Source organism: Narcine bancroftii, chromosome 5 (genome assembly GCF_036971445.1).
Source record: "Narcine bancroftii isolate sNarBan1 chromosome 5, sNarBan1.hap1, whole genome shotgun sequence".
NCBI lineage: Eukaryota > Metazoa > Chordata > Chondrichthyes > Torpediniformes > Narcinidae > Narcine > Narcine bancroftii.
The window spans coordinates 251,911,130-251,923,986 of NC_091473.1; the positions used below are offsets into that span (position 1 = coordinate 251,911,130).

Genomic DNA, 12,857 nt, shown 5'->3' on the forward strand with positions numbered 1-12,857 from the left:
TTAAATTTGATATTAGAGGAGGGGAAAACATTTGAACCACCTTCCCAGGTTCAGTCTCAGTGAAACAGAGAAAACACCCTGATCTATTGTCTCAACTAAATTACAACAAAGCTCAAAGTTTACCATTGCTAAATTTCCATCGAGTCGGTCACACAACATCCCTATTTTAGGGTAAACAGAATGGGGAAGTCCTGCTTCTCTTTAACTTGAAAATGTGTCAAACTTGAAGAGACATTTTACTATGAAACATTCTGTTTCGAAAAATGTCACAGGAAGTTATTTGTCTAGATGTAAATTTTAACTAAGTTCAGCAGGGCTAGGAATTCGTTAGAGTTTGAAGCTCTAAAAGGCTACAACTACATGGCAGATTCTGGACAATTTACTGTAAAGAACTTGTCCCCTTACTCACATTTGACCCAATTTCACAAATTCAGCCATTGAAACAGAAGAGAACTTTTACCATAGCAACAAAGAAACACTTTTATTCCATTCCTTATTGAAGACCGTCTTTGTGTGTACGCATGTATGTGCAGGTGTTCATTTGCACGTGCGCACGTTAATGCCCATCAGTGCGTACCCATTCATATATGTTGGGGTAAAACACAAGATTCTGTGGACACTGTGGTTAAGTGAAAAAACACACAAATGCTGGAGAAACTCAGCAGGTCAAATAGTGCCTTTATGTAGCAAAGGTAAAGATACATCACTGACGTTTCGGGCCTGAGCCATTCATCAAGGTGTGGGGAAATATGAGAGATATATAAAGGGGGAGGAGGGGAGGTGAGGGTGGGAGATGATAGGTTGGGGGGGGGGGGAAAAAGGACCACTGGAAGGGGGGAGGAGTCTAGGCTAGGTGGAGAGAGAAAAGGAAGTAAGTACTCCATCCCCTTCTCTCAATTTCTCCATCTCCACCGTATCTGCTCCGAAGTGAGGTCTTCCAGTCCAAAGCCTCTGAAATGTCCGCCTTCTTCCACAAACGTGGCTTCCCCTCCATCACTATTACCTTGGCCCTCACCCACATCTCTTCCATTCCCTGCTCATCTACCCTAGCCCTCCCCCCGCTCCTAGAAACAATAAACACAGATTCCCCCTCATCCTCACCTATCACCCTACCAGCCTCTGCATCTAACACATTATCCGCTGGAGTTTCTGGTACTTACTACTGGACCCCAACACCAGACACATTTTTCCATCTCCTCTCTTCTCAGCCTTCCATAGGGACTGCTCCCACTTCTTCCGTGACATCCTTGTGCACTCTTCCCTCCCATTTTCATCTGGGCACTCTCCAACCCCAGGGCATGAACATTGAGTTCACTGCATTCCAATAATCAGCTTGGCTTTTCCCCCTCCACCCCCTTTAACTAGTTATTCTAGTTCTTACTTCTTTTCTCTCTCTCCACCTAACCTAGACTCCTACCCCCTTCCTACAGTTGTTCCCCCCCCCCACCACCTATCTTCTCCCATCTACACCACCCCCCTTCCCCCTTTTGTTCTGACCTCTCTCATGTTCCCCACATCTTGATGAAGGGCTCAGGCCCTAAACGTTGGTTCTGTATCTTTGCTACATAAAGGCACTGTTTGACCTGCTGGGTTTCTCCAGCATTTCTGTGTGTTTTCATTCATATATGTTTGTCATTGTAAAGGAGACTGCTAAAACAATGTGGAAATCCACAAACTTTCATAATTGACGAGCTAAAGGCAGTATCAGATAAAACAACTTGCTCTACAAACTTTAATTCTATTTAGAAATAAAACCCCTCATTTTCCAGTAAATTCCCTTCCCTTGTATTTTTAAAGTTTGGTCTTTCCTTAATACACCACAAGATTCAAGGCTTAAAATATTAGAGTGAAATGAATTATAAAAAGTGTTTCATTCTATAATACTAATTACTACACAGTGGAAATGAGATATTCTGTGCGGACAATTAGTCTCTGACCATCCTGGATTTCAGATTTATTGTCAGAGTACATACATGACATTGCATACAACACTGAGATTCATTTTCCTAAGGCAAGGCAGAATAAGCACTTATTGGTAGAATTACCACTTATTGGGGCGACATGGTTAGCATAATGCTATTACAGCGCCAGCGATCAGGACCAGGGTTTGAATTCCACTCTGTCTGTAAGGAGGTTGTACACTCTCCTGTGTGGGTTTTCCCTGGGGGCTCCGATTTCCTCCCACCATTTGAAATGCACCGGGGGTGTAGGTTAATTGGGTGTAAATTGGGCGGCAGACTTGTGGGGTGAAATGGCTTGTTACCTTTCAGTGTGTCTATATTTAAATTTATAGTGCAAAAAAACTGTACTCTACATACACATGTAGACAAAAAGAAATGTAAACAAACTGACTGTGCTATACAGAGAGAAAAAAAATCAAAGCGCGCGAGTAAGGGTCCTTAAACGAGACCCTGATTGAGTTTGTTGTTGAGGAGTTTGACAGTGGAGGGGTAGCAGCTGTTCCTGAACCTGGTGGTGTGAGTCTTGTGACACCTACACCTCTTTCCTAATGGCAGCAGCAAGAACAGAGCGTGTGCTGGGTGGGGAGGGTCTTTGATGATTGCTGCTACTCTCCGATGGCAGTGTCCCCTGAAGATGTTCTCGATGGTGGAGAGGGTTTTGCCTATCATGTTCTGAGCTGCATGCACTACCTTTTGCAGGGCTTTCTGCTCAGGGGCATTGGTGTTCCCATACTAGGCTGTGAAGCAGGCAGTCAGCACACTTTCTACCACCCATCTGGAGAAATTTGCCAGGGTTTCCGATGTCATAGCAAGCCTCCGCAAACTCTAAGAATAAACTCCCTTTATTCTTTTTTCCGTGAACAGGGAGGTCTGTTGGCACGTTTCAGAAGACAATTGACAGTCAACCATATGAAGGGGTCTGTATGTATCTGATGGTCATTAGTGAACCAGATTATTTTCATTGATTTTCTTTTCAATCCAGAGTAATAACAAATTTTAAACATGTTTAATTCTCTTTCTGTATATTTAGCTCATGGGGCTGATGTTCAGCCAACTTGGATCTGAATCCTTAGCTCAAGTTTCCAATGACTTTCTTCTTAATAGAGCTACATTGAGTTGTAGAGTTTCACAGCACAGAAACAGGCCCTTTGGCCCAACTTGTTCATGCTGACCTAGTTATCAACCTAAGCTAGTCCTATCTGCATGCAGGTTAAGGACACCTTAAATGAAATTCAGCAAGCATAAAATTTTCTTTGCAAGATTAAAAGTTAAATGCAGGCAGAGTGGCTTGGTACAGCATTACTTCATTTAAACAAATTAATCAACTTCCCCACAACATTTCTTCAGCAACTTCACATTCCTGTTTAACAGTCATCGATAAGAAGAAATTCTGTCTGGCCTACAGGAAAAGGAATCTGAAGATTACATGTGAAGTCATGTATATTCTCTGACAACAAATCTGAACTTTGACTTCTGGCATGGACTTTGGATCCGAAGTGAGCCAGCTGCATCAAGCGGAGCAGAGATTCAGAGTATCCCAACGCCTATATGCGGAGGTTCTACGGTCCCCACTGTTGACTTTGAAAACCAGTCACCAACAAGCACCTTTTGCTTGGCTGGTGGTGAGAGGAGTTCTTCCTGACAGATTCTTCTGCACAGTGGGAGCCTCCTCCCAAGGTACCCAACCCTCAGGATGGCTGTGGTAGAGAAGAGACAGTTGGCCATCTCTTTGTGGGTGTGCATTTGCAAAGACCGCCTGGAAAAGATACAAGGGTCTCGTCGAGGTTTCTCTCAAGCAGCTGACACATCTAACCTGTCCAGGCCATTCAGCATTCAAAACATATTTATGAAGTTCCCACCCCCTCATCCTTCTGCATTACCAATGAGTACAGTCCAATCATTCCTCATTCCTACTATCATTCTTGTAAATCTTCTCTGAACCCTCTCCAATGCCAGCATATCTTCTCAAATTCAGTGCCCAAAACTGTACACAGTTCACTAGTGCAGAACAGAGTCTCAACATCACATCCCTGCTCTTGTTTGCTATCGATCCAGAAATGAAGGCCAACAATGCATTCAGCTTCTTCACCACCGACTTAACCTGGAGGTCAACCTTCAGGGTATTCTGCACGAGGACTTCCAACTCCCTTTGCAACTCAGAATTTTGAATGGTCTCCCCATCTATTTCTTTTACCCAAGTGTAGGAGTGTACACTTCCCAACAATGTATTTAATCTGCCATCCCTTTGCCCATTTTCCTAAACTATCAAGTCTCTCCGCAGCCTTTGTGTCCTCAGCACCACCCGCCCTATTACCGACGTTGGTGCCATCTGCAAAGTTAGACACAAAGTTATCTATTCCACAATCCAAATCATTTACAAACAACACAAGTGACCCCAGTATTGACCATTGCAGAATGCCAGATTAGGATTAGGATCCCTTTATTCTTTTTAATTAAAAAAAAATTAGATAAACAGCACAGTGACAGACCATTTTGGCCCATGCTGCCCAATTTACATCCATTTAATCTACACCCCCGGTACATTTCAAGGATACAGGAGCCCTTGAGGAAAACCCATGCAGCCATGTGAAGATTGTATCAACCCCTTACAGACAGTGCAAGATTGAACCCTGGTCCTGATCGCTAGCACTATAAAGGCATGTGCTAACTGCTACGCCAAACATGCCACCCTCTCGGTTTCCTGCTGACCAGCCAATACTCTAGCCATGCTGATATTCTTCATGTAATTCCACGGGCTCTCATCTTAGCAGCCTTATGTGGGGCACCTTGTTGAAGGTCTATATACACAACATGCACTGCATCCCCCAGTCTATCCAACTTGTGATCTGTTCAAATTGCAATAGGTTTGTCAGGCACGACTTTCCTTTAAGGAAACCATGCAGACTTGGGCCTGTCTTTTAACGTACCTCCAGGTATTCTGTAATCTCAGTGGGCGGAGCAGGGCCTTGGGAGCAAAAGAATGGTTCATCTCTAGGACAGATCCAGACATTCCAGCATATCTTTGGGATACAGAGGGAAACTGAAGCCCCCAGAGAAAACCCTTGTGGTCCGGGGGATTCAGCAGAAGAGGTTGAGACTGAACCCTGTTCCACCGACTCCAAGGAAGCAAAACTAATTGCTGGGACCATCTAAAAGACATCATCTCCAGCAATACATCAATCAGCCCAGAGTTGGGAGCTGACATTGATGGAGGAGAATTTTAACCCACAACATCCAGAGGAAAGGGTGTGAAAGAAGGAAGCCTGCAGACCCCAGCACTTCTGTACCGCTGAGTTCCCCCCCCCCCACCCTTTCTGAGGGGGTGCATGCTTGCAGCAAAACCTGGCTATTGGAGTTTGTCCATTGCAGAGCAGGTTTTCCGCTCAGGGGCACTGGTACCCCAACACCAGACCGCGATGCTGCCGGTCGGGGAGAGCAGAGAGTTAGGGGCTGTGCAACGAGGACTAAATGACCGACCCCTCTCCTCCCGCGAACCCCAGACCAAAGGGGTGACAAGTGGCCGGAGTGAAGGGGGTACCTTTGGGCAGGTAGCGGCCGAACTGCTGCAGGGCGGAGACGTTGAAGTCGGTCGGGCTTCGAGACACGGTGGGGATCCGCACGGCTCCCTGCAAAGCGCCCAGCATCTGCTTTCTGTCGGCCGGGGTGAAGTTGGCGGCGAGCGCTGCGCCTCGGGTCGGGGGCTGTCGCCCGGCGGCCGGCTCGAACGTGTAGGTGCGGATGAGCAGGGCAGCCAGGAAGGCGAGCGGCAGCGACAGGAGCAGCAAGGCGACCAGCGCCGTGCTCCGCACTCTGCCCTTCGTCCTCTTCATCCTGCCCTGGCTCGGCGGGGCTGCGACATCCACCCTCCGCTGCAATAGCTGCCACTCTGACATTTTATATCGGCCACTGCACATTGCAGACAGCAAGAGCCGCCTCCCAGCCAATGAACTGGAGCCCCCCCTCCCTCCCTCCCTCCCAATGAACTGGAGCCCTCCCTCCCAATGAACTGGAGCCCTCCCTCCCAATGAACTGGAGCCCTCCCTCCCAATGAACTGGAGCCCTCCCTCCCAATGAACTGGAGCCCTCCCTCCCAATGAACTGGAGCCCTCCCAATGAACTGGAGCCCTCCCTCCCAATGAACTGGAGCCCTCCCTCCCAATGAACTGGAGCCCTCCCTCCCAATGAACTGGAGCCCTCCCTCCGAACACAACACAGCCGCCTATAAATAGGGCTCAAGGCATGACTGAAGATCCTTTCCATTCAGTAAACAGGTCAGAACTCTTCAGCTCAGTCCAGGTCCGACCTCTATATTCCTACCAAAAATAAACGAACCCTTCCTACCTAGTGACCCTCTATTTTTCTTATATCCTGTCCGAGAGTCTTTTTAAATGCCCCTAATGTTTCAGCCTCCACCCCCAACTCCCTCTTGCCCCACCCTCCACTATCCCCTCAACTTTTCTCCCTTCACTTTGCGCAGATGTCCTCTTGTGTTTGCTATTCCCGCCCTGGGAAAAGGCACTGACCGTCCTCCTTATCTATGCCTCTCAGAATCTTGTTGACCTCCGCCAAGTCTCCTTCCTCAATCCCAAAGAGAAAAGTCCCAGCTCCACTAACCTTGCCTCATAAGACTTAGTTTCCAATCCAGGCAACATCCTAGGAAATTCCCTCTGCACCATCTCCATCGCTCCCTTTGTACAATGAGGTGACCAGAACTGAACACAATAAGTGTGGTCCTACCAGAGATTGGTAGAGTTGCAACACAACCTCTTGACTCTTAAACTGAATCCCCTGACTAATGAGCTCCAGCATCTCATATGCCTTCTTAACTATTAAGTATCTTTGAGTGAAACAGACACCATGATTGAAGTCAAAACACAATGCGAGAGAAACTCAGCAGAGAAACCCTGAGATAGGCATGGGCATTGGGCTGAATGGCCAGTTTTTGCACTCTTTGATTTATACAAAGCACAGGCTTTATCTAGCAATTAGTTTGGAGCACTTGCCTCTGGCAGCCCCCACTTATTTTAACCAGGGGATTCCTGATCTAGTTTAGGTAGAAAAAAGGAATTTTATCTTTTATTGTTTTTAATTATTTTTCAACCTAATGTGCGATTTGAAACAATCTTGATTTTTTTTTCATTTAAATTCTTGTTATTTTTTCATCACTTCGCACTGAAGGCACACAAAATGGTTCAAGATTCAAGATTCCTTTATTGTCATGTAACAGTACAGAACATACAATATTACACAAAATTCCCTTCTGCGTACTGCAAGTTGAAAGTTGCCATTAGCATTGCCCGGCACCCCTTACGGTCAGAGAAAGAGAAGCAAAGCAGTGTCATCGTTTCCCCCCCCCCCCCCACCCCCCAGATCACTGAGGGTCACCTCCAGCGCACCCACAGCCACTGCAGCCACATAGACTCCTGTTTGACTCATCGGCAACCTAACCTCCAGATCCAAACCTCCAACACAATCACGAAGCCTTCAGCTTTAAGAGGTTAAGAAGGTTAAGAAGCTGTATTAGCCTTCACTAGTCAGAGCATTTAGTACAAACATGCACAGTTAACGTAATGGTCAACACACCGCTATTACAATGCCAGTGACCCAGGTTCAAATCCGTCACTATTTGTAAAGCATTTATATGTTCTCCCCGTGGCCACATGTTTATCCTCCGGGTGCTCCAGCTTCCTTCCCAGTTTCAAAGACTGTTTTCAGATTTCAGATTTATTTTCAGAGTATATACATCACATATAACCCTGAGATTCCTGTGGCCGTGACAGAATTACCACTAATTAGTAGTGCAAAAAATAAACTGTACACAGCGTAATCATGTAAACAAATACATATAATGAATGCAAACAAACTTACTGTGAAATACAGAGAGAACAAAAGAAAATCAATGAAGTGCCCAAGTCAGAGTCCTTAAATGAGTCCCTGATTGAGTTTGTCGTTGAGGAGTCTGATGATGCAGGGGGAGCAGCTGTTCCTTAACCTGGTGGTGCGAGTCTTGTGGCACCGAGACCTCTTTCCTGACGGCATCAGCGAGAACAGAGCATGTGCTGGGTGGTATAGGTCTTTGATGTTTGCTGCTCCTGTCCGATGGTAGTGTTCCCTGTAGATGTACTTAATAGTGGGGAGGGTTTTGCCTCTGATGTCCTGGGTTGTGTCCACTACCTTTTGCAGAGCTTTATGCTCAGGGGTATTGGTGTCCCTACACCAGACCGTGATGTAGCTGGTCAACACACTTTCCACCATACCTCTAAAAAAATTGCCAGGATTTCTGGTGTCATAGCAAACCTCCACAAACTCCTGAGGAAGTAGAGGCACTGATGTGATTTCTTTATGGTGCCATTGATGTGTTGGGTCCAGGAAAAGCTCCCAGAAATTTACTCACCTTCTCCACGTCTGATCCCCCAACGATTACTGGATTGTATACCTCTAGCTATTGTTTCCTGAAGTCAACAATCAGCTTCTTAGTTCTGGGGACATATGGGGTTAGTAGGTTAATTGGTTCCATGGGTGTATTTGGGCAGTGCAGAATCATGGGCCAGAAGGGCCTGTTACTGTACTGTATCTCTAATTTAAATTTGAAAAAACAGCGAGTTTGATCAGTCCTCCAGATGGATGCCAGAACAGAGGAGACGATGGTGAGGAGTTTCACCCAGATGTGGTGTGGGTGGAGTATTTTAGTTCTGAAGAGAGACTGGATCTATTTGCCTTGGAGTGGAGGAGGTTAAGAATGGAACTGATTGAGGTATATAACCAGTAGGGTAGACTGCAGGAATAGTTTACTTTCTAAAAGTAGAAAACATACATTCATGATAAGGGTTAAAGATTTAGAGGCGCTCAGAGGAGAACATTTTTCTCCCATTGTACTAGGTACCTGCCAAAGAGAGTGGTGGAAGCAGAATCGCTGACACATTTAAGTCTCAAGACAAGCACTTGGACAGGCCCTTCGGTGCAACTAGCCCTTGCTGCCCAAAATGTTCCATCCATACTAGTCCCACCTGCTTGCATTTGGCCCATATCCTTCTAAACTGATCCTATCCATATGCCCGCGCGCGCGCGCACACACACACACACACACACACACACACACACACACACACACACACAAACACACACACACACACACACACACACACACAAACACACACACACACACACACACACACACACACACACACACACAAATATAATTTAAGCTATATTGTTCATTAATGCCACAGCCTGTGGAAAGAAACTATTCCCCAACCTGACAATTCTGAGTTTGATGCTCCTGTACCTCCTTCTCGATAGTAGTAGGTTAAAGACACTATGTACTGGATGGAAAGGGTCCTCAATAATCCTTTGAGCCCTATTTAAGCAATGATCACAGTGAAGGCCATCCACAGAGGAAAGGGAGGCCCTAGTGATCCACTTGGCCATTTTGATGATTCTCTGTATTGACTTCTGGCCTGATGCTTTGCAGCTACCGTAACTTGCAGTGATGAAGCCAGACTCTGGAATGTGCTCCTGTAAAATGTTGTCAAGATGTGGGGGGGGGGGGAGGAAATCACATCTAGTCCTCTGGGCACAGAGAGGTTTCAGGGATTTCATTAGATTATGTTGTCAATCCGAGATAGATCACAGAACACAGAACGTAACCACAGATGCACAGCCCCTCTAACCCTCCATGTCTAATCTAACTCATTCCATCTGTCTGATCATGGCCTGCACCTCTCTATTCCGCTTGCTCCATTGCCTGTCTGTCTTCGTTGGTCTAAAGAGAGCTATCCAGCCTAATCCCACCTTCTTGCACTGAGCCCGGAAGTCATGCCTCTTCAGAATCTGAATCAGAATTTATTGTAATGAGCAAGTCACAAAATTGGGTGTTTTGCAGCAGTATCACAGTGCAAGAATTCATATTATGAACCATCTTACAATAAATACTAAGAAGAAATAGTGCCCGAAAGTAAGGCAGCGTCTTTGGTTCATTGATCATTCAGGAATCTGATGGCTGCTGAGTGCTCGTCTTTAGGCTCCTGTACCTTTTCCCTGATGGTAGCAGAGTGAAGAGGGCGGGGATCTTTGAGGATAGAGGTTGCTTTTTTAGACACCATCTCATGTAGATATCCTCAATGGACTGAAGTCTGGTGTCTGTGATGTCGCAGGCCGAGTTAACAACTGACCCTCAGAATCAGGTTTATTGTCATGAACGCGTGTCACGAAATTTGTGGTTTGCAGCACCAGTGTGGTGGTGCAGAACATGGTGCAAAATCACTATAAATTACAATTCCATAAATACAAATTTTACAAAAATAACCTGTCCAAAAAAGAGAAGAAGTGAGGTAGTGTCCACAGATTCATTCTCTGTCAGAAATCTGATGACAGAGGGGAAGAAGCTGTTTTTGAGCCATTGGGTGTTCGTCTTCAGGCTCCTGTACCTTCCCCCTGATGGCAGCAGAGAGAAGAAGGCAAGCCCTGGGCAGTGAGGGTCCTTGAAGATAGAGGCTGCTTTCTTGAGACATCGCCTGAGATGTCCTTAATGGAGTAAAAACTGACGCCCATAATGGCATTGGCTGAGGTCACAACCGTCTGTAGTCTTTTCCTGTCCTGAGCATTGGCACCTTGGTACCAGACAATGATCAACCTGTCAGAATGATCTCCATAGTACACATACAGAAATTTGCAAGTCTTTGGTGAAAAAAACCCTCTCCTCTCCAATTTCATTTTTTAATTTAGCTTTTTTACTAAGGAAAAAAAGATATTGCGAATGACTCCAGCTGGGATCTTAGTTAAAAACACAAAAATGCCAGTGGAGCATCCGGGGGAGGATTGAGGAAGGAATCAAGCCCGAAATGTCAGTAAATCTTTAGCTCCTGTGGATGCCGCGAGATCGGTTGAGTTCCTCCAGCATTTCAATCACAACGTCTGAAGACTTTCACGTTTCACTCCTGGACACTGTAAACCCTGGTGCACACCCAATTCTCCCATTATCTGACTGCATTTCAGGTCTGTAATCTTTGATATGATATCACAGGCTGTTCGCTCTCTCTAGCCATGTCACACTTCCAAAACTCGTTTGAAAATCCCTCCCTAGTTCCTTCTAACCCTCTTCCCTTTCTTTCCCCTGGCTATTATCAGAGTAAATGACTGCTGATGCCAGAAACCTGAACGTAAAACTGGAAGATCTGGAGATACTCAGCAACTCAGACATAATCCATGGAGAGTGAAAAAGAATTAATGGTTTGATTTGAACTGGATGGGCCACAAAGTTATACAACATGGAAACGGATCCTTTTGCCCACAAAGTGTACATCCATTTGATGTTTGCTGGCAACATTCTCCCCTTTCTTGATCTCTCTGTTTCCACCTTGAGAGGCAAGCTTTCCACAGACATATTTTACAAACCCACCACCTCCCACAGTTACACTTCCTCACACCCTGTCCCCTGCAAGGATTCTATTCACTTCTTGCAATGTCCGCCGCATCTGTTCCCAAGATCATCTAAAATGACCAACAAACGTGCCTTTCCCTCCATCAACCCTTACCCGCATGTCCTCCATTTCCTGCTCATCTGCCCCTTCTATCCCCAGACGTAACAAACACAGGATTCCCCTTGTTCTTACCTACCAGCCCACCAGCCTCTGTATCCAACACATGAACCTCCGTAATTTCTGCCACCTATAACAGGATCCCACTACTAGACACATCTTTCCCACTCCTCCGTTCTCCACATTCCTTAGGAACCACTCCTTTTGTGACTCTCTTGTGCACTCATCCCTCCCCAACAATTGTTCCCCTGGCTTCTTCCCCTGTGGCTGCAAAAAGTGCCACACTTGCGCCCACACCCTCTCCCTCACCACCATTTGGGGCCTCAAACAGTCCTTTCAAGTGAAGCAACTCTTCATGGTGTATCCGCAGAAGTGATCAGCTGCTTTTATGACCTTCACTGCATTGGAGAGACTGGGTGCAGACTGGGAGATCACTTCACTGAGCACCTTTGCTCTGTCCGCATCAATGCCAGGGATCTCCCAGTGGATATCCATTTCATTTCTGTGTCCCACTCCCATATTCACATGTCTTTGCATGGCCTCATGTCCTATCCCACCAAGACCATCTGTAAATTGGAGGAACAACATTTGATTTTCTGTCAGGCGCTCTCCAACCGGATAGCATTAACATTGACTTGTTCGGTTTCTCCTAGCCTACTCTCCATTCTCCCTCCCTTCTTTTTTCCTCTGTCTTCTTTCTTTCTGCTCTCCATCCCCTTCCCTCTTCATTCACAGAGCCATCCCTTCTCCCCCTATTACCTGGGCCTTTGGGACTGTGTTCCTCCTCCTGATCGTCCCTCCCCACCATTTTGTTCAGACACCTGGCGACATTTTGTCCATACCTTGATGAAGGGCTCAAGCTCGAAATGTTGGCCTGTTTAACCTGCTGAGTTTCTCCAGCATCATGTTTTCACTTCAACCACAATGTTTGCAGCGTTTTGTATTTTACATCCATTCTCAATAACCTAATTTTAAAAATCTTCACGATTTCCATTGTCTCCTCTCCCCTATTCTAACCACTTACCTCAGCCACAGGTGAAATGATATAGTCAAAGTTCAGATTTATTGTCAGAGTACATGCATGACACCACATACAGCCCTGAGATTCTTTTTCCTGCAGGCCAGGCAGAATTACCACTTATTGGTCATGCAAAAAACTGTACTCATGAAGGTATGTTTATATGTAAACAAATAACAAAATGTAAACAAACCAACTGCGCAATACAGAGAGAGAAAAAAAAAATCAATAAAGTGCACAAGTAAGAGTCCTTAAATGAGTCTCTGATGGAGTTTGTTGTTGAGGAGTCTGATGGTGGAGGGGAGCAGCTGTTCCTGAACCTGGTGGGTGCGAGTCTTGTGG

General features: G+C 45.9%; 1 protein-coding gene and 1 long non-coding RNA gene across 2 annotated transcripts in view; one reads left to right on the forward strand and one right to left on the reverse strand.

Moving 5' to 3' along the window:
• The window catches only part of LOC138765199 (N-fatty-acyl-amino acid synthase/hydrolase PM20D1-like), a 62,402-nt gene extending 56,547 nt beyond the window's left edge, over window positions 1-5,855 (reverse strand). The window contains exon 1 of the mRNA XM_069942139.1: window positions 5,500-5,855. Within this exon, the coding sequence (XP_069798240.1) occupies window positions 5,500-5,854 (355 nt within the window). The 5' untranslated portion in view covers window position 5,855. The remainder of the gene's footprint in view (window positions 1-5,499) is intronic.
• Window positions 1-12,857, forward strand: part of LOC138765201 (uncharacterized) — a 249,914-nt gene that overhangs the window by 80,820 nt on the left and 156,237 nt on the right. The gene's annotated exons all lie outside the window — the stretch shown is intronic.